At 33.7% G+C, this 22,196-nt stretch overlaps 1 protein-coding gene across 6 annotated transcripts; it reads left to right on the plus strand.

The window, feature by feature from the left end:
* The first annotated feature begins 2 nt into the window (after positions 1–2).
* Positions 3–14,156, plus strand: LOC126725414 (photosynthetic NDH subunit of subcomplex B 3, chloroplastic). Of its 6 annotated transcripts, none has more exons than XM_050430132.1 (6): positions 3–380; positions 10,290–10,400; positions 10,517–10,573; positions 13,200–13,262; positions 13,674–13,736; positions 13,868–14,156. In XM_050430132.1, the coding sequence occupies exons 1-6, from the start codon at positions 162–164 to the stop codon at positions 13,979–13,981; spliced, it is 627 nt and encodes a 208-aa protein (XP_050286089.1). In that variant the 5' UTR covers positions 3–161; the 3' UTR covers positions 13,982–14,156. The 6 variants fall into 6 exon arrangements, with proteins under 6 accessions (XP_050286089.1, XP_050286086.1, XP_050286084.1 ...); XM_050430129.1 differs by lacking the exon at positions 10,290–10,400 and adding an exon at positions 488–598 and having other exon boundaries at positions 16–380; XM_050430127.1 differs by lacking the exons at positions 10,290–10,400; positions 10,517–10,573; positions 13,200–13,262; positions 13,674–13,736; positions 13,868–14,156 and adding exons at positions 488–598; positions 715–771; positions 1,626–1,688; positions 2,100–2,162; positions 2,294–2,582 and having other exon boundaries at positions 16–380.
* The last annotated feature ends 8,040 nt before the right edge of the window (positions 14,157–22,196 follow it).

A 22,196-nucleotide genomic window follows, 5' to 3' on the forward strand; every position in this document is an offset into this window, starting at 1 on the left:
GCCCCATTCTCTATCCCATGCTCATAGCCTTAGCACCTACATTAGAACAGATAAGATCAAAAACAAAGAACCACCACACACCATGATGAAAACCCCATGCAAATATCCAGCTCACTTTTACAAACTATCCAAGCATAGAATCCCTATTACCTTATCAAAAAATGGGTACCCTACAACTGAGTTCATATGCTTTATCTTCTTTCTCAACCTCTTTAAACTTCAACTACATTACGAACTCTCATAAAACACTCAAAACCTCCAAGCAACCCCACCCCAGATTCTCTAGAGGGAAAATCAGAGCTGTTGGCACAATCCCTGAAAATGAATCCCAATCCACAGACCCAGAGGAGCCACCTTTTGTGGCTTTTGCTTTTGTTAGTGTAAGTTGAAATATTATATATATGTACAATTTTGCATCATATCTAGCTTGTACATATAAGTAATGGAAATTTTATTAATAATAATTTCTGTTTTATGTTTTTTTAAGTCTGTGTTACTACCAGATGGAACACCTGATGTACATTTTCGAAAAGCATGTGGTGGACAGAAACTTAGGAACATAATGTTGGATTCAAATATTGAGTTGTATGGACCATATGTAAGTTTTTTAACTTATAATTCATATGATTTATAAGTTGATTTTATTAATAAGCTTTGTGTGTCTATATATATATTCATTATATTGATGTTCATTAATTATGTATTGGTTATCAGGCTAGACCTCTGCTAAATTGTGCTGGAGGTGGAACCTGTGCGACGTGTATGGTGGAGGTGGCCTTACTATCTTGAAACTAATTAATTAAAACGGAAAAAGGATGTGCATAACAAATTTTCTTTCTTTTTTACTTTTTTATATTTTTTAAATCTTAAACTTAAAGCTTCTGCCTTCTGGTTCATGATTTCTTTTTTTTTTTTTAAAAAAAATTAACTATACACCATTAATCATTAGTGTATTCGGTTTATCAATAGATATTCTAGATCAAAAGTAGGATTTTAATCGGAAGTGGCTGTCCATCTTGCTTATGCTATTTAATAATTTTTTTTTTTTTTTAAGTTGAAGCTTAAACTTATGGTTGAAATACAATTTTTATCCTTGAAATTTGGTTAAGATTTGATCATGATCTCCTAAATTTGAAAGATTTCAATTTTATTCTTTTAAAAAAAAATTGAAAGATATCAATTTTATCAGTCTCATGACCTGATTGCTGATGCTTGTCCTGTTGTCTTGGTCTCCTATTCAATTTCGATTATGGGGGGCTAAATAAACCAAGGCAAAACTAACATTTTTTATTATTTATTTTTATATGAAAATACCCAAAACCCCATGTAGGCTCTTCTAAAATATGGGATTTCTTTGGAATTTTTGAATGTAACACAACCTTTTAGTATTATTTTACATGAAAATGCAACTCTTATTTGAGATATGTGTCATCACATGAGTAACTCATCATTTATTTTGATTTACTCATAAAACCCATAAAGGGTTAAGGGATTGCGTATTTTTATATAAACCACAAGGAGTTTTGTATAACTTTCCCTTTATCTTTCAAACATAAATAAAACATACTTTGCAGACAAAAAAAACTATAGTATCTATTCTATATAATTTTCTCATGTATTGTTAGATTATTCAAGGGAAGGAGCTTCTAACCCCTCGCACGGACAAAGAGAAGGAAAAACTAAAGAAGGTATATGCTAGTAAAAGCAAATTCTTAATTTTATTTAGTGGGCATAATGTTATTCAAGTACATGTTAATCCAATCAAAATTACTTTGGATTACATTTTCCTTGTGTATTATTAGAAAATCTTAATTAATTGCTATTTTTATTTAATTAATTACACCGCCTATGTTTTAGACTAAATACTCGAATAAGATAATCTGTATACACCATTGATATGATGGTTATTTCAAAAGTACAAATTCATGTAGGGATGAAAGGCAAAGGCTAGAGTTTTAAAAAAATACATTAAACTCATCATTTACTATGCTGGTATTAAGTATTAATCATAATATGCCACCTCATTAGTTGTGAAAAATTTATATCCCTGAGGCTGTTGTAGTTGTGACCTAACATATATGTTCTGGGGTATGTTTCAGAAACCAAAAAATTGGAGACTTGCTTGTCAACTTACAGTGGGTAAAAAAGATTCTAGAGGCCTGGTTTGTGATATTTCCATTTCATTTCTTACATTTCAGCAAACAGGAATTTTTTTTTTCTTTGGGTTATCAAGTAATCGTATTCTATTTCACTATAGGCTGGATTAAATTGTTTCTTTTTTCCTCTGATGCAGCTTGTTGTCCAACAACTGCCTGAATGGAAAGGGCATGAATGGAATTATGAAAGAATATCGCCTGAAGAATTAGCTTCAGAATTAGAGTTAAATTTTGGGTCAGAGTCTTCCTAACACAGTTTTGCTAATTAATGTACATTTCAAAGAAAGATCTAAAAACCAATATAACATTATGAGGAAATGATGTAAAAATATTGCCTTCAAAGGCATTCAAGGACACTTTTTGTATTGTAATTAAGTCTAAAATCCAATTTCAGTATGGGAAATTCTCTTATAAATTTTCACGCTAGTAAGATTTGTAACTCAATTGGTTGATATTTTTTTGTATTTTCAAATGAGGTCATTCTACGGTACCCCCTATTTTTTTAGGGAGATACAGTACCCACACAAATCATGACCATAAAATTGGTGAAGTTTTAATCTTGACTGTTCATTTTATTTTAAGGATCCAACGATGAAACCTAGTTTCATTGCCATTGTTTTGTATCCCTTTTTCTTTGTTGGTTTTCAAGGCTACCCATTTGAAAAGGTAGATATAATTTATTTATTATTATTGTAAATTTTCGCATATAAGGGTATGTGGGTTTCTAGTGTTTGTGTCTATTTGTTCTTTTGAAGTTGCATGTGTATGTGGGTTTGTGTTGTTTTATTGCTTTGCCAGATTAGGCCACTTAGTGAATATCCAAAGTAAGCATTTGTTAGTTAAACTCACGAGCAAGACAGAGCTTTATGGGTTGGTTCTTATAAATTTGATTGCGCTGGTATTTGAAATGAAATTAGGAGCAGAGTTAATAATATGGAATGGTGGCATTTGCTGTGGTTTAACTTGGCCATTCCCAAACACTCATTTGTTGGTTGGATAGTTATTCTTAGTAAGCTTTCAACCAAAGCTAGAATCTTGCAACGGGGTCTTCCAAGTTCCAGTGGATGGTTTATGTTTTTTGCAGCTTTGGTATTGAGTTCAAGGACCATTTATTTTTTGGTTCTTCTTTTACCAAGAGGGTCTGGGAAATTACAATTAACTTGTTTCTAGTATCTTTTGCTAAGACTGATTGGCAGGATAGTATGAGTTAGGTGGAAATAATCTTAAAGGAAAAGGCTTAAGAACAACCCTTTGCAAACTAGCTTTGTGGGCTACTGTTTATCATGTATGGAAGCAAAAAATTCTATTCTATTTTCTGGGAAGGTATACACTAAAGATCAACTTATTTGCATTATAAAGAAGGATGTTCAAGGGAGACTAGAGAGCAAACTATGCAGTTGTGACTCAATGCTTAATCATATCCTTTGCTATTAGTGGGGACTCAAATTTGAAATGCTACTACATTATCAAACTAGTGACTGATCTATCCTATGATGGAGAATTATTGAAAGCTTGGTATTGCTGGATATCTTGTGGTGCTCTATTATTGTCAAAGCCTGGAGGATCTGTTGTTTCATTACTCAATTGTGACATGTTGCTGCTGTGTTAAAAAGTTGTAATAGCTTGATGATGTTAATGTATAAATTTTGTTGTAGATTGTGTTTTAGGAGTGGCCAATTTTAGCTTGATTTGTTGAGATCATGGCACACTGTTAAGGGGTGTAAACAGTCATAGCCTACTGTTTTGTTGTAGTGGGTCTGTTATAAACTTTTTTTTTACAGAGACCAGTCTTAGTTTTGCTATGGCTTGGGTGTTTTGCCTTGTATTTTGGTTGATTTCTTAGTCAATAAAAAAACCTCATTGATTCATCAATAAAAGTGAAAAAGGAGGTGGTGATGCAAGACAAGGATAGGAGAAATTAAATGATAAAAAGAAGAAAAAATATCACAAAAATGCCAAGGAATTAGAGGTCATATATATTAGTATGTTTCAAATGATGGTATGTGAAAATGAGGAAAATATAAGCTTCCTAATTGAATTAAATGACGGAATTCTTCAAAGAAGCAGTGACAAAGAAAGTGGACTTGGATTTTTGTTTGATGTTCTCATTGTAGGGTACTTTGTAATTTTTTTTTCATTAAAAAAAAAAAAGAATTGAAATTTGTGTAACATAAGGCCTATAAATTTTGTTTGATGTTTTGAATCTCAAAACATGACAAGAGTAACTTGATGATGACACATATTTTGAGTGCTAGTATGTTCTTTTAAATTTTGTGTAAAAGACACATATTTTGGATACTTTATCATCTCTCTTGATATATAACTTTTTAGCAGTTAAGAACTTCAAAACAATTTTTTAGTTTGAGATTTTAAATGTTGTGAAAACACTCATGCATTAGGGTTCTCTCTTTCTATTGATATAAAACATTTTAGTTGTCAATAGTTGGCAAGACATTTTTTAGTTGGTTATGATAACAAATTTTTAGTCATCATCTTGTCAATTGGATTATCAATGGCCTTTTCATTACCTTATGTATTTATTAAAAAATGTAACTAAAATTAAAATGTAGAAAGTTTAAGAAAATAATAATTGGAAAAAATAGTTTATTGATCTTAAATTCAAATTTAGACATCCAAACAATGGAATTTCAAATCAAGGTTTTTAAATCCATTAATTTTAAAATCAATGGGTTTCAAATCAAGCAAATAGAGTGGTTGTATAAAATTTTTATAGTCAATTTGGTCTTGCAAATAGAGGTTTCAGGGGGCATTTGGTCATTTTCATATTTCAAGAATCCTTAGTCATTTTTTAGGTTTCAGGGATATTTTGGTAATTTTTTAGGTTTTAGGGGCATAACGGTCATTTTTTAGGTTCCAAGCATATTCCAATAATTTTTTAAGTTACGGGGTCATTTCGGTCATTTTTGAGGTTTTAGGGATATTTCAGTAATTCTTTTAGGTTTTTTTGGGGGCATTATGGTCATTTTTAGGTTAAAAGGGTATTTTAGTCTTTATTTTAGATTTCAGGGTTATTTAAGTCATTTTTTAGGTTTCAGGGTCATTTGGTCATTTTTTAGGTTCTATTTTTTGATCATTTTTTAGGTTCTATGGATCTTTTAATAATTTTTTAGGTTTTAGGGTCATTTTTTCAATTATAAGGTTATTTCGGTCTTTTTATAAGTTTCGGGGATATTTCGATCATTTTTTAGATTCTAACGATATTTCGGTAATTGTCGAGGATTCGGGGGTATTTTTGTCATTTGCAAGTTTTATGAGGTATTTTGGTCATTTTATTGGTTTCAAGGGTATTTCAAATTTTTTTTTTAAGTTTTCAATGTCATTTCAGTCATTTTTAAGGTTTTATGAGTATTTCGGTTATTTTTTAGGTTTAAGGTACACTACGGTCGTTTTTTAGGTTCTAAGGGCATTATAGTCACTTTTTAAGTTACAAGGTCATTTTAATCATTTTTTAGGTTGCATGGTCATTTAGGTCTTTTTTTTTTTTTTAAGGTTCTAAGGGTATTTCAATCATATTTTTAGGTTTAAAGGGTATTTCAATCATTTTTTAGGTTATAGGGTCATGTCGGTCATTTTTTAGGTTTTAAAGATATCTTAGTAATTTTTATGAGTTTCGAGGTTATATTGGTTATTTTTAAGTGTTAGGATGCATTTTGGTAATTTTAGTATATTTAAGGGTATTTTGGAAATTTTGAAGGTTTTAAGAGTATGTTTGTTATATATATTCGTCGATTATTAGGTAATTTGAAGGGGGGTTAAGTTGGGTTGGCTATGCCCATGTGTGATGTTGATACTGATTAGTGTGACGATCGAATAGTAAAATGTGAGTAAAAAAAAAATAAGAAAACAATCTAATGTGACAAAAGTACAGTCACATTTAATTTTGGTACTGCCTAATGTGATGACGGAGTTGTCAAATGTGAGAAAAAAATAAAGGTAAAACTAAATGTGGCAAAAGTACAGTAATATATGATGTTGGTACTGCCTAATGTGACATTTGAACCATCAAATGTAAGAAAAAAAAATCATCAAATGTGACAAAAGTATAATCACATGTGATATTAGTATTGTACAATGTGACAATAGAATTGTCAAATGTGTGAAAAAAAAAATTAAAATACCATCAAATGTGAGAAAAATACAATTATATGTGATGTTGGTACTGCCTAATGTGATAATGAAACCATCAAATGTGAGAAAAAAAATAAAGGAATCACCGAATGTGACAAAAGTATAGTCATATATAATGTTAGTACTGCACAATATAAGGATAGAACCGTTAAATGTGAAAAAAAAAATAAGGAAACTACCAAATGTGGGAAGAAAGTAGGGGAACTACCGAATTTGACAAAAGAACTGTCACATGTGATGTTAGAATTGCACAATGTAAAGATGGAACCGTCAAATGTGACAAAAGAACTATCACATGTGATGTTGGAACTGCACAATGTAAAGATAAAACCGTCAAATGTGAGGAAAAAGTAATCTGGTATAGCAGGTTACCTACTAATGGATACCGTACCCTCCTTTTTTTTGGGGTACGGTAGAATTACCCTTTCAAATAAGAAATCTAGAGTTCAAATTTTCTCTCTTCCAATTATCGAAAAAAAAAAATTAATAATAAATTTTCACAATGACAAGACAAGGCATGCAATTATTTTAGTTAACAAATCACATAATGGCAGTAAAATAAAGATATTTAGGACTAAATAAAAGTATATATTAGGAAAATTGTGAAATCTTATGTCCACTAATTTGGTTGACATTTAAAGAGGCATTTCATTGTAGACCCTTTTGGTTTCGTGTTGTTAATATATATATATATATATTTATATATATACCAGAGTAAAAGCAGTTTACCTTCCGTGATTCCCGCAATCTCCTAAACGGATCCAAGACTTCCTCTAGCTATAAAAGGAACCCTTTGCTTTAGTCTTTAGTAGGTCCAGTTAGACTCACCTTTCACAAGGTTCAGTTTAAGACACTACCCCAGAGTCCAGTTTCACTTTGTAATAGAAATACATTGTAAACCTAAATGGCTCTCTTCTCCTCTCCCCTAGTTTACACTTGTACTAGAACTACATTTGTAACCTATTTAAGCTTCCGCACTAAGCCTGCCCATCTGAACGGCACTCTCCCCCTTTGTCTGTAGCTTACCCCCATTTGGTATCAGAGCCAAGTTTGTGGCCGATAGTAAGTGTTTGTAAGTTACTGTAATTATTTTGAAATTCAATCAAGTTGGCCGGTTCAACCGCCATAGTTATCCATTATTTTGTGGTTATACATTACTTTGAAGTATGTTATCTCTAACAAACATTATTTTGTTTTACATCTATTTTCTAATAGCACTTCCACTCCCATATGTTGCATTCTTCATCTACTACTTCATCTTAGTCAGTGTTTACTGTTCTTTCTTTTGGTGGTAGGCTGAGCCTCTCGTTCAGTCTTTCTATTTATTATCTTGTGATTACCTGTTTGAGCTAATCCTTTACTTCCCAGTTATCTTCTTCTTCTTCTTATCTTTGTTTTTAGCCCAAAGTTTGTTGCAGATGTGTACTATTGAGAAGTGTTTGTCCGGTTCTGTGTCGGTTTGTTGCCCTGTAAGACTAATATCCTAAAGTGTGTCAATACTCGCGGCCAAGCAGTAATTCCTGTTAAGCTAGGAGAGCGTTAGGGTTTGCGTACGGTGGGGTTTCAGTACACCAGAATAGGAGTAAGTGGTAACAAGTGTCACAGAAGGCATCAGTCTCTTTAGAACACCCCTGTTTCAGATCTAAGGTTAGATCCAGAAATTGGAAGATAAAGGTAGTCTAGGTTGTAATTGATTTCTTAGGCTTTTAATCCAAAATGATAAATAGGATATTTAGAAGGAGTGATTCATCCACCAGCATTAGATCTAGCAGTACAACCCTCCTTGAGATTCCACAAGAAGATGGAACAATCAACTCGGAGTCGTACCAACTTTCAGATCTAGATTAGAAGTTAGGAGATTGGAACATACCCAAAGTTCCCACAACCCAGGTCTATAAGTCATCATCGTGGTCCTTGAAAAAGTCTTTTAGAACAGACTACCATGTTAGGACTATAGAACAAATCTACAGCATCAACAAGGAGTATGAAACATGCTACTTGTTATCCCCTGCAGCCGTGAAAGCCCACAGGGAAAAAGATCATAAATTCCTCCACATTGGTCTTGTCCAAGTAGGAGTAAAACCAATAATCAGAGAAGGGTTGAACAACTCAATCCTTATGGCCCTTAAAGACACTCGTCTTATTAGGTTTAATGACAGTCTTCTAGGCACAATTGAATCCAGTTTGAGTAACGGACTAGTTCACTTTGACTGTTTCCCCAACCTCACTGTAGCACTGGACGACCCTCACATCTTGAAGGTCCTCACCCTCAACATTAAAACCCATGGAACCCTTGTGTTACATGACACCAAACAGCTTGTCCTTATATACAGAGTGTATTATAAATGCATGAGAACAAACATGTCTATTCAAGCAGTAGGCAAGAGAAAGGCTGGTGAAACCACCCTTATCCAAACCCCAGACGTTAGATCCACAGTTCAGGTACCTAGAACCCTGAAATGATCTCAAGTCACTTTCCCAGCACATTGGACTATAGATAATGAAAATTATCCTCTACAAGTCCAAAACCCAGTTAGGAACCCAGATCTAGATTTTGTCCAGCAATTAGCCGATGGAACGATTAGACTAAGCTTTGACCAGTCTAGATTTCGATCACCTTTAGAATATGATGAACCCAGGCCCAGATCTTCGGTAGATCTGTACCAGGAACCAAGGTCTAGATCCGTAGATCTACGCCAACCCTTTAGGCGGCCAACTATCCACTTGAGAGATAGACCTGCATCCCAATGTAATTCGTCTAGAACACGAGCTCCCTTTCCCACATCTAGAAGAGACTTAGGTCCACAGTTTCAAGGTGTTAAAGACCATTCCCAGGTTAGTACCCCTTGTTACACAGCCAAGCAAGACTCAGTTACTGATCTAGAAGAAGACAGCACTAGTCAGGACAGTCTTAAGCCCCCTTCACCATCAGGAACTGATATGAGAAATTCTATTCAGCAGGAAACTGAATATGACTATCAGCTCTTAATGTTGACAAAAGAGTTCACTCCTGATATGGACACTCTTGAAAAGGATTTTAACTCTGAAAGAAACAGAGCTAAAAGAGAAGCCTATAGAGCCAACCATACCAGAGAACAATAAGAAGAAGTTTTGGAGAAATGGAAGTTATTCATGAAAGAAGTATCCAGTGATTATCCTTTCTTTGAATACTTTGAGAAACATTTCAAATGGCAGAAAAAGTCTTGTGTCAAAACCAAACTTTCAACCAGCCCTAACCAACCAACAAGTGTTAGGAATCCAGCACAAGAAGTAGAGAAACCAGTCTCTCCTTCACCAAAAGTTAATGTCTTAGAAGCTCACATATCCTCTAATAGTTCTAGTAGACCCTCCTCAGAAGATGAAAAGGAGAAAGAACAACTAGACGACCAGCTTGGAGATACACCCCCAATCCCTCCTAAGAAAAGGATATCCAAATATAGAGGAAAAGAAACCTCTAAAGATTTCCATAGGAAGAAAACAGTTTCCAGACAATATAGAAAGCAGAAGTTCAAGAATGATGATTTCTATAAAAAAGGAAACCCCAACTCCATAGAAAACCTCAAACCTAAAGCAAAAGGAAAATGCTTTAAATGTGGGAAGAAAGGACATCTCAAGAATGAATGTCCAGGAAAATCTCCTACCAATTCCCTAATCAGTGAAGATATCTCCAAGGTTCTAGAACTGGACCACACAGAAAGTGAGTCTCCCAATAGTTCTATTAACCGAGAAATCTATCAGATTTACCAGTTCTCATCCTCTCCTAGAGTTTCAACTAGCACCTCTAGTAGTCCAGATGAAGTCATTTATTGACAACCCAATCCTGATGCAATCCACAGATCCAGAGGAGCCACCTTTTGTGGCTTTTGCTTTTGTTAGTGTAAGTTGAAATATTATATATATGTACAATTTTGCATCATATCTAGCTTGTACATATAAGTAATGGAAATTTTATTAATAATAATTTCTGTTTTATGTTTTTTTAAGTCTGTGTTACTACCAGATGGAACACCTGATGTACATTTTCGAAAAGCATGTGATGGACAGAAACTTAGGAACATAATGTTGGATTCAAATATTGAGTTGTATGGACCATATGTAAGTTTTTTAACTTATAATTCATATGATTTATAAGTTGATTTTATTAATAAGCTTTGTGTGTCTATATATATATTCATTATATTGATGTTCATTAATTATTTATTGGTTATCAGGCTAGACCTCTGCTAAATTGTGCTGGAGGTGGAACCTGTGCGACGTGTATGGTGGAGGTGGCCTTACTATCTTGAAACTATTTTTTTTTTTTGATTAAAAGACAGTAACTTTATTAAGAAGAAGATAAAAGCAGTATATCTTGAGCCAAGGCGGACTCAATAAAGTCTGGATTTTCCTCTATCCAAGTTACATAATTGTCAATATTCTTGGCATGTTGAGCCAATATGTGAGCTGGCCGGTTCCCTGTTCGCTTAACATGTGAAAACTGGAATGACCTGAATGCCTGTACCTTCTGACCAATGCCTATAATGATGTTATAGATGGATTCTTGAGGACAGCTAGCACCGAGCATAGCATCTACGATCATTTTTGAATCACATTCAAAAAGAACATCCCTTATACCAACATCCCAAGCGAAGTCCACAGCTTCCTCCAGAGCTTTAGCCTCAGCTTCTAAAGGACCCAAAGGACAGAACACCTTCTTGCTCAAGGCTGCTGCTACCAGGCCACCATGGTCTCTGATGATGACCCCCACACCCGATGCCTGTTGGGCCTCAAAAACTGCTCCATCGACGTTGACCTTGTACCATGGCGGAGAAGGGTTGGTCCACTGTTCCCTAACATGCATCACCGTCTGTGAAGGTTGGAAGTTGGCAAGCTGAAACTCCTCAAGCAACAGTCGTGCCTTCTGCAGAATCGTTGCTGCCGTTTGTCGTGCCTTTCCTTGTCGGACTGCATTCCTGTTAAACCACATACTCCAGGCAACTGTTATTACAAGTTCCAACAATTCATTACCCACCCGCTGATAGAATTGTAGATGCCACAAGAGATCAATGAAGTCTCGTAAGTGTACCCCACAATTATCAAACGGAATTCCTGATAACTTCCATACTTCCTGAGCTCGGTCACAACTCCAGAATAGGTGACCATCGGATTCAGCGCCTAACCCACATGCTTCGCAAATCGGATCATTAAGGACTTTCCGATGACACAAATTGTCCTTTGTAGGTAAAATATTACGACTCGCTCGCCAAGCAAATGACTTAACTTTATTTGGGACATTTAATCGCCAGAGATTTTTCCAAAAGCTACTACGATTTCCACTGCTGGAACTGTCAGTTCTCTGATCCGAAGAAGAAGACAAGGCTATCTTGAAACTAATTAATTAAAACGGAAAAAGCATGTGCATAACAAATTTTCTTTCTTTTTTATTTTTTATATTTTTTAAATCTTAAACTTAAAGCTTCTGCCTCTGGTTCATGATTTTTTTTTTTTTTTTAAATAACTATACACCATTAATCATTAGTGTATTCGGTTTATCAATTGATATTCTAGATCAAAAGTAGGATTTTAATTGGAAGTGGCTGTCCATTTTGCTTATGCTGTTTAATAATTTTTTTTTTTTTTTTTTTTAAGTAGAAGCTTAAACTTATGGTTGAAATACAATTTTTATCCTTGAAATTTGGTTAAGATTTGATCATGATCTCCTAAATTTGAAAGATTTCAATTTTATTCTTGAAAAAAAATTGAAAGATATCAATTTTATCAGTCTCATGACCTGATTGCTGATGCTTGTCCTGTTGTCTTGGTCTCCTATTCAATTTCGATTATGAAGGACTAAATAAACCAAGGCAAAACTAACATTTTTTATTTTTATATGAAAATACCCAAAACCCCATGTAGGCTCTTCTAAAAAATGGGATTTCTTTGGAATTTTTGAATGTAACACAACCTTTTAGTATTGTGGGGGGTATAAAACCCGGGAAGCCCATGTCAATGTTTGCGCTGGGCCTAGGGCCCGATCCGAGGAAGGCCCACCCCTTGGCCATGAGAAGGATACCCCTTGGCCATGAGAAGGACCCTCCTCGGCCATAAATGTAGCCGAGGGCAAAAGGGAGCAACTTAGCCCTAGTGATGACATTTCGGGTCATTTCGCCTTACAGGAAAAGTACTAAAACGACAAAGAACAAGGGAAAGGCTGCCATTACTGCAATTAAGTACTCTGCACTTAATAGAGCCATGCTTTTCAGCTTTTACAACCATCCCAATCACTTTGGGTATGGGCTGATAGGACAAGTATCAGCCCTAAAAAGACGAACCTACACGTGGGCGTTCATGGGAGGGGAAAAAGCTAGTATAAAAGGAGGAGGAAGCAGTCCAGAAAAAAGGGAGGGGATCAGGTCCAAGAACCGGAACCACCCAGGCCGTGCCGAGGAGAAAGTCTTCTTGGATAAGCTCAGTTCACCTTTGTGCGATTGTTATGAACACCATGGCTAACGACTGTCCGTTCACCAAGGCCTAGCCTTTTAGCCCACTCTCTACAAATTTATTGTTTGGGCCTTTAACGTTTGAACCCAATACCAATTTGGGATCGTTACAAATGGAGTCCTTACAAGTATTATTTTACATGAAAATGCAACTCTTATTTGAGATATGTGTCATCACATGAGTAATTCATCATTTATTTTGGTTTACTCATAAAACCCATAAAGAGTTAAGGGATTGTGAATTTTTATATAAACCACAAGGAGTTTTGTATAACTTTCCCTTTATCTTTTTTTTTTTTTTTTTTGAAAACACTTTCCCTTTATCTTTCAAACATAAATAAAACATACTTTGCAGACAACAAAAACTATAGTATCTATTCTATATAATTTTCTCATGTATTCATTGTATTGTTAGATTATTCAAGGGAAGGAGCTTCTAACCCCTCGCACGGACAAAGAGAAGGAAAAACTAAAGAAGGTATATGCTAGTAAAAGCAAATTCTTAATTTTATTTAGTGGGCATAATATTATTCAAGTACACGTTAATCCAATCAAAATTACTCCGGATTACATTTTCCTTGTGTATTATTAGAAAATCTTAATTAGTTGCTATTTTTATTTAATTAATTACACTGCCTATGTTTTAGATTAAATACTTGAATAAGATAATTTGTATACACCATTTACGTGACGGTCACTTCAAAAGTACAAATTCATGTAGGGATGAAAGGCAAAGGCTAGAGTTTTAAAAAAATACATTAAACTCATCATTTACGATGTTGGTATTAAGTATTAATCATAATATGCCGCCTTAGTAGTTGTGAAAAATTTATATCCCGGAGGCTATTGTAGTTGTGACCTAACATTTATGTTCTGGGGTATGTTTCAGAAACCAAAAAATTGGAGACTTGCTTGTCAACTTACAGTGGGTAAAAAAGATTCTAGAGGCCTGGTTTGTGATATTTCTCTTTCATCTCTTATATTTCAGCAAACTGGAATTTTTTTTTTCTTTGGGTTATCAAGTAATCATATTCTATTTCACTATAGGTTGGATTAAATTATTTCTTTTTTCCTCTGATGCAGCTTGTTGTCCAACAACTGCCTGAATGGAAAGGGCATGAATGGAATTATGAAAGAATATCGCCTGAAGAATTAGCTTCAGAATTAGAGTTAAATTTTGGGTCAGAGTCTTCCTAACACAGTTTTGCTAATTAATGTACATTTCAAAGAAAGATCTAAAAACCAATATAACATTATGAGGAAATGATGTAAAAATATTGCCTTCAAAGGCATTCAAGGACACTTCTTGTATTGTAATTAAGTCTAAAATCCAATTTCAATATGGGAAATTCTCTTATAAATTTTGATGCTAGTAAGATTTGTAACTCAATTAGTTGATATTTTTTGGTATTTTCAAATGAGGTCATTCTACGGTACCCCTTATTTTTTTAGGGAGGTACGGTACCCACACAAATCATAACCATAAAATTGGTGAAGTTTTAATCTTGACGGTTCATTTTATTTTAAGGATCCAACGATGAAACCTAGTTTCATTGCCATTGTTTTGTATCCCTTTTTCTTTGTTGGTTTTTCAAGGCTACCCATTTGAAAAGGTAGATGTGGGGTCAGAGAATTTATGACCCCGGCCCATTTTATATTAAGGCCCAAGGCCCAAGCCGAGAAGAGGCATTGTCGAGGACGTACAATGAAAGTCCAAATGGCCTATGGATATAACTGAGGACGATTTTGTCCTCGGCATCCCAAAGCGCTCCTAAAAGAAAGGGCGAGCACAGTGCAGGAGCGGCCCAAGTAAAAGGCTGCTAGTATTGCAATAAAGCACTCTGCACCTGACAGGACCATATTCTTCAGCTTTTACAACCACCCCCAACCACTCTGGGTATGGGCTGATGGGACAAGTATTAGTCCTGGAAAGTCGAACTCACACATGGACGTTGGATAAGGGGTATAGGCTAATATAAAAGAAAAAGTAAGCAATCCAGAAAAGGGGCTGGGAAAAAAGGCCAAGAACCAGAGCCTCCCAAACCGTATCGAGGAGAAAGACTCCTCGAACGAACATGGTTTTATTCTGTATGAACACCATGACCAACCACCGTTCGATGACCAAGCCCTAGCCTTTCAAACCCACGCTCTACAAATTATATTGTTTGGGCCCTTAACATACGAACCCAACATCAGTTTGGGGTCGTTACGAATTGAGTCCTTACAGTAGATATATGCAATTATTTCGAAGGATTAATGTCGATTTTTCTATGGGTGGGGGGGGGGGGGGAATCTTTAATCTTCTCCATGATTTGTTATATGAGTTGATTAACAGTATCAATATTCATTTGTTATGTTTTATTTATTTATTTATTATTATTATTATTGTAAATTTTCGCATATAGGGGTATGTGGGTTTCTAGTGTTTGTGTCTATTTGTTCTTTTGAAGTAGCATGTGTATGTGGGTTTGTGTTGTTTTATTGCTTTGCTTGCCAGATTAGGCGACTTAGTGAATATCCAAAGTAAGCATTTGTTAGTTAAACTCATGAGCAAGACAGAGCTTTATGGGTTGGTTCTCATAAATTTGATTGTGCCGGTATTTGAAATGAAATTAGGAGCAGAGTTAGTAATATGGAATGGTGGCATTTGCTGTGGTTTAACTTGGCCATTCCCAAACATTCATTTGTTGGTTGGATAGTTATTCTTAGTAAGCTTTCAACCAAAGCTAGAATCTTGCAACAGGGTCTTCCAAGTTCTAGTGGATGGTTTGTGTTTTCTGCAGCTCTGGTATTGAGTTCAGGGACCATTTATTTTTTGGTTCTTCTTTTACCAAGAGGGTCTGGGAAATTACAATTAATTTGTTTCTAGTATCTTTTTCTAAGACTGATTGGCAGGATAGTATGAGTTAGGGGGAAATAATCTTAAAGGAAAAGGCTAAGAACAACCCTTTACAAACTAGCTTTGTGGGCTTCTATTTATCATGTATGGAAGCAAAAAATTCTATTATATTTTCTGGGAAGTTATACATTGAAGATCAACTTATTTGCATTATAAAGAAGGATGTTCAATGGAGACTAGAGAGCAAACTATGCGGTTGTGACTCAATGCTTAATCATATCCTTTGCTATTAGTGGGGACTCAAATTTGAAATGCTACTACATTATCAAACTAGTGACTGATCTATCCTATGATGGAGAATTATTGAAAGCTTGGTATTGCTAGATATCTTGTGGTGCTCTATTATTGTCAAAGCCTAGAGGATCTGTTGTTTCATTGCTCAATTGGGACATGTTGCTGTTGTGTTAAAGAGTTGTAATAGATTGATGATGTTAATGTATAAATTTTGTTGTAGATTGTGTTTTAGGAGTGGCTAGTTTTAGCTTGATTTGTTGAGATCATGGCGCATTGTTAAGGGGTGTCAGTAGTCATAGCCTGCTTTTTTGTTGTAGTGGGTCTATTATAAACTTTTTTTTACAGAGGCTAGTCTTAGTTTTGCTATGGCTTGGGCTTGGTTGTTTTGCCTTGTATTTTGGTTGATTTCTTAGTCAATAAAAAAACCTCATTGATTCATCAATAAAAGTGAAAAATGAGGTGGTGATGCAAGACAAGGACATGAGAAAATAAATGATAAAGAGAAGAAAAAATATCACAAAAATGCCAAGGAATTAGAGGTCATATACATATACTAGTATGTTTCAAATGATGGTATGTGAAAATGAGGAAAATATAAGCTTCCTAATTGAATTGAAAGATGGAATTCTTCAAAGAAGCAGTGACAAAGAAAGTGGACTTGGATTTTTGTTTGATGTTCCCATTGTAGGGTACTTTGTATTTTTTTTTTTTCAAAAAAAAAAAAGTATTGAAATTTGTGTTACATAAGGCCTATAAATTTTGTTTGATGTTTTGAATCTCAAAACATGACAGGAGTAACTTGATAATGACACATATTTTGAGTGCTAGTACGTTCTTTTAAATTTTGTGTAAAAGAGACATATTTTGGATACTTTATTGTCTCTCTTGATATATAACTTTTTAGTAGTTAAGAACTTCGAAACAATTTTTTAGTTTGTGATTTTAAATGTTGTGAAAAAACTCATGCAATAGGGTTCTCTCTTTCTATTGATATAAAACATTTAGTTGTCAATAGTTGGCAAGACATTTTTTTAGTTGGTTATGATGACAAAATTTTAGTCATCATCTTGTCAATTGGATTATAAATGGCCTTTTCATTACCTTATGTATTTATTAAAAAATGTTACTAAAATTAAAATGTAGAAAGTTTAAGAAAATAATAATTGGAAAAAATAGTTTATTGATCTTAAATCCAAATCCAAATCCAAATTTAGACATCCAAACAATAGAATTTCAAATCCTTCATTGTATAAAAAGACCCCAACAAGGAATTTAAAAATCAATGGATTTCAAATCAAGGTTTTTAAATCCATTAATTTTAAAATCAATGGGTTTCAAATCAAGCAAATAGAGTGGTTGTATAAAAATTTTATTGTCATTTTGATCTTGCAAATAGATGTTTCGGGGGGCATTTTGGTCATTTTAATATTTCAAGAATCCTTAGTCATTTTTTAGGTTTCAGGGATATTTCGGTAATTTTTTAGGTTTTGGGGCATAACAGTCATTTTTTAGGTTCCAAGCGTATTTCAATAATTTTTTAAGTTACAAGGTCATTTTGGTCATTTTCGAGGTTTCAGGGGTATTTCAATAATTCTTTTAGGTTTTTTGGGGGCGTTATGGTCATTTTTAGGTTAAAAGGGTATTTTAGTCTTTATCTCAGAATTCAGGGTTATTTAAGTCATTTTCTAGGTTTTAGGGTCATTTAGTCATTTTTTAGGTTCTATGGGTATTTTGATCATTTTTTAGGTTCTTTGGATCTTTTAATAATTTTTTAGGTTTTAGGGTCATTTAGTCATTTTTTAGGTTCTATGGATCTTTTAATCATTTTTTGGGTTATAAGGGTATTTCGGTCTTTTTTTAGGTTTCGGGGGTATTTTGATCATTTTTTAAGTTCTCAGGATATTTCATTAATTGTTGAGGATTTGGGGGTATTTTTGTCATTTTTAATTTTTATGAGGTATTTTGGTCATTTTATTGGTTTCAAGGGTATTTCAATTTTTTTTTTTTTTAAGTTTTCAATGTCATTTCAATCATTTTTAAGGTTTTATGAGTATTTCGGTCATTTTTTAGGTTCTAAGGGCATTATAGTCACTTTTTAAGTTACAAGGTCATTTTAATCATTTTTTAGGTTGCATGGTCATTTAGGTCATTTTTTTAAGGTTCTAAGGGTATTTCAATCATATTTTTAGGTTTAAAGGGTATTTCAGTCATTTTTTAAGTTATAGGGTCATTTCAGTCATTTTCTAGGTTTTAAGGATATCTTAGTAAATTTTATGAATTTCGAGTTTATATTGGTCATTTTTAAGTGTTAGAATGCATTTTGATAATTTTAGTATATTTAAAGGTATTTCGGAAATTTTAAAGGTTTTAAGAGTATGTTTGTTATATATATTCATCGATTATTAGGTAATTCGATAGGGGTTGAGTTGGGTTGGCTACGCCCATGTGTGATGTTGATACTGATTAGTATGACGATTGAATAGTAAAATGCGAAAAAAAAAAAAAAAAAGAACAATTGAATGTGAAAAAAGTACGGTTATATTGATTTTGGTACTGCCCAATGTGATGATATAATTGTCAAATGTGAGAAAAAAAATAAGGGTAAAACTAAATGTGGCAAAAGTATAGTCATATATGATGTTGGTACTACCTAATGGGACATTTGAACCATCAAATGTAAGAAAAAAAAAGGGAATTATCAAACGTGACAAAAGTATAGTCATATGTGATATTAGTATTGTGTAATGTAACAATAGAATTGTCAAATATGAGAAAAAAATTAAAATACCATTAAATGTGAGAAAAATACAATTATATGTGATGTTGGTATTGCCTAATGTGACAATGAAACCATCAAATGTGAGAAAAAAAATAAAGGAATCACCGAATATGACAAAAGTATAGTCATATGTGATGTTGGTACTGCACAATATAAAGATAGAACCATCAAATGTGAGGAAAAAAAATAAAGAAACTACCAAATGTGACAAAAGTACTATCAAATGTAATGTTGGTATTGTCGAATGTGACAATAGAACCATCAAATTTGAGAAAAGAAAAAAAAAAAAAAAAAAAAAAAAAAAAAAAAAAAAAGGAACCACCAAATCTGACAAAAGAACTATCACATGTGATGTTGGAACTGCACAATGTGGGGGATGAAATCGTCAAATGTGAGAAGAAAGTAACGGAACCACTGAATGTGACAAAAGAACTGTCACATATGAGGATGGAACCATCAAATGTGAGAAGAAAGTAAGGGAACCGTCGAATATGAAAAAAGAACCGTCACATGTGATGAAACCGTCACATGTGAGGATGAAACCGTCAAATGTGAGAAGAAAGTAATGGAACCATTGAATGTGGCAAAAGAACTGTCACATGTGATGTTGGAACTGCACAATGTGAGGATGAAACCGTTAAATGTGAGAAGAAAGTAAGGAAACCACAGAATGTGACAAAAAAACTGTCACATGTGATATTAGAACTACACAATTTGAGAGTGGAACTATCAAATATGATAAAAAGGTAAGGAAACCATCAAATGTCACAAAAGAATTGTCACATGTGATGTTGGAATTGCATAATGTAAGAATAAAACCGTCAAATGTGAGAAAAAAGTAATTTGGTATAAAAGGTTACCTATTAATGGGTACTGTACCCCTTTTTTTGGGTACCGTAGAATTATCCTTTCAAATAAGAAATCTAGAGTTCAAATTTTCTCTCTCCCAATTATCACACTATAAAAAAAAAAAAAATGATAATAAATTTTCACAATGACAAGACAAGGCATGCAATTATTTTAGTTGACAAATCATATAATGGCAGTAAAATAAAGATATTTAGGACTAAATAAAAGTATATATCAGGAAAATTGTGAAATCTTATGTCCACTAATTTGGTTGACATTTAAAGAGACATTTCATTGTAGACCCTTTTGGTTTCGTGCTGTTAATATATATATATATATATATATATATATATATATTTATTTTAAACATCGTGTAATTGACCTTCAACTTATCAATCAGTGACTTCTTCCAACTGAAGCCTTTACGTTTGGGTAAAGTCCAATTGAATTGGTTTTCCTATCACGCTAGGCCTCATGGCCGTTTCCATCTTTTGTTTTTTGTGTTACTTATGTTTATTTACAATTTTACATTTATTTCAGAGATTATATGAGCAGCTATAGTGTTATCAAACAAAAAAAAAGTAATATTTACTTTTAACGGATGTTTTAGGATGTACCAAGAAACGGGGACAAAATTGGCTTCTGCCCTTTTCGGGCAAATTAATTAGTCTTTTGCCATTCTTCCTAAACTAAATAGGGAAATGCTCCTCTTTTGAAAATCGAGTTTTTCAAAATCGAGTTAAGCCCTATAATGACGTTTTCAAGGACCTATAGTGACGTTTTTAAAGACTTATAGTGGCGTTTTGTAACTTGATATCCATGAAATCGAGTTATAGGCAATAAAATTGCCTATAACTCGATTTCATGGATATCAAGTTATAAAACGTCACTATAGGTTCTTAAATCGTCACTATAGGTCCTTAAAAACGTTACTATAGAACTCCAAAATTTTTTTTTTTTTTAACTCGATTTTGAGAAACTCAATTTTCAAAAGAGGGACATTTCCCTATTTTGTTTGGGAAGAAGGGCAAAAGGCTAATTAATTTGCCCGAAAAGGGCAGAAACCCATTTTGTCCCAAGAAACGGTCATTGTCATCTTAAGGGTTTGAGAATTGAGAGATATCTATATATTGGGATCAAGAAAGTTCTAGATATTCTTGTCCAAGAACCCTAGTGACCACAAAAGTTCTCTAGGAATCATCACTTTCTTTACAATTTAAGGGGGAAAAAACCTACAATTCAATTGAAATTTTTTCTTTTACAACTCTCATACCTAGGGATGACCATACACTTGACCAAGCCAACCCAACTACCTGACCTAGTTCGATTCGAATGGTTCTAGGTAGTTTTGCTCATGTTAGTTGGTCGAATAGGATGTCGGTTGGCAAGTTTATTGAAAAAGAAATGTTATGTCCACAAAACTTTCATAATAAATCTTAAGTAGTAGATTATTATTGCTATTACTAGTAGGCAAAAAATAATTTTAATTATGGGTTCAAATTAGAGCCAATAACAACTTAATAAAATGCTACTTGCTTAATTACCAAAAAAAAAAAAAAAAAAAAAACGTAAGCCTTCAACATTGGTCCTTGAGATATTTGTTCCTCATTGTGTTAACAAATGTCCTTTCTTCTTCTTCTTCTCAAAAAAAGAAAAAAAAAATGTCCTTTCTTCTTATCTTCTACACAATCCACTTATCTCTAATCTGTTTCAATTTTTTTTCACCTTCTTTTATTTTTAATTTCCTTATTTTCTTTATCTCTCTCCTCTAATCTCTGTTTACTTTTCGTGATGGTGGACCTCAACAATGACAACAAGGATGAGGGGATGATGAAGTCTCTTCACTTTCAATCCCAGAACTACTTCGATCATTCTGATCTCTAGGTAGATTTGCAAGTTGTGTGATTCAAGTTTTAGGTAGATATGGTGAGAAAAAAAAATTTTAATAGGCAGACTTATGTAGCTTTTTATGTTTTTGACATTTTTTTCCTCTATGGCTAGATGATTGCAGATCTGGTTTGGGTTGTTGGAGACTAAATTTTGTAGGTTTTTTTTTTGTTTTTTTTGTTTTTGTTTTTGTTTTTGTTTTTTTTTTGTTGTTGTAAATATGTGTTTTTGTGATTTGTGACTCCTGATGACTTGTTTGAGGCCAATCGTCTATTTGATAGTGGAATATAGGTGGTTTTGCTAGATTTGTTAGATGACAATGGGTGGGAGGGTTTCAAACCCAAGAGGATCGAGTCGAGTGACGATTTAACACCAAATGCTATTCCACTCAACTCGATATCCACCTTGCAATTTGTAATAGATGCCCTAAAACTTGCTTCGCATAACTTTATTTTTTTTGTGATGCTAGAAATATTAAAAATTTAAATTAAATATTTTTAGGCGAGTGGTCCTTTGTTTGTGTTCCATGGACTGCAGACTACAAGCCCACTAAAAAGATAAGGTGATCTGAAGGGCCAAGCTCGGCCCATATCCTTTGAAGGAAAGGGCCTAAACCTAATAAAGGGACCAAGGGCCCACCCTAGGAAGGAATCCTTTTTCCACCTATGGATGCCAACGAAATGTATCCCCTTAGACAATATCAACCGAGGGTGCCCCGTCAATGACATAGCCAAGGAGAAACCTAAACCCATGAAAGATGTCTG

The sequence above is a fragment of the Quercus robur genome, chromosome 5, assembly GCF_932294415.1.
Source record: "Quercus robur chromosome 5, dhQueRobu3.1, whole genome shotgun sequence".
NCBI classification, from domain to species: Eukaryota; Viridiplantae; Streptophyta; class Magnoliopsida; order Fagales; family Fagaceae; genus Quercus; species Quercus robur.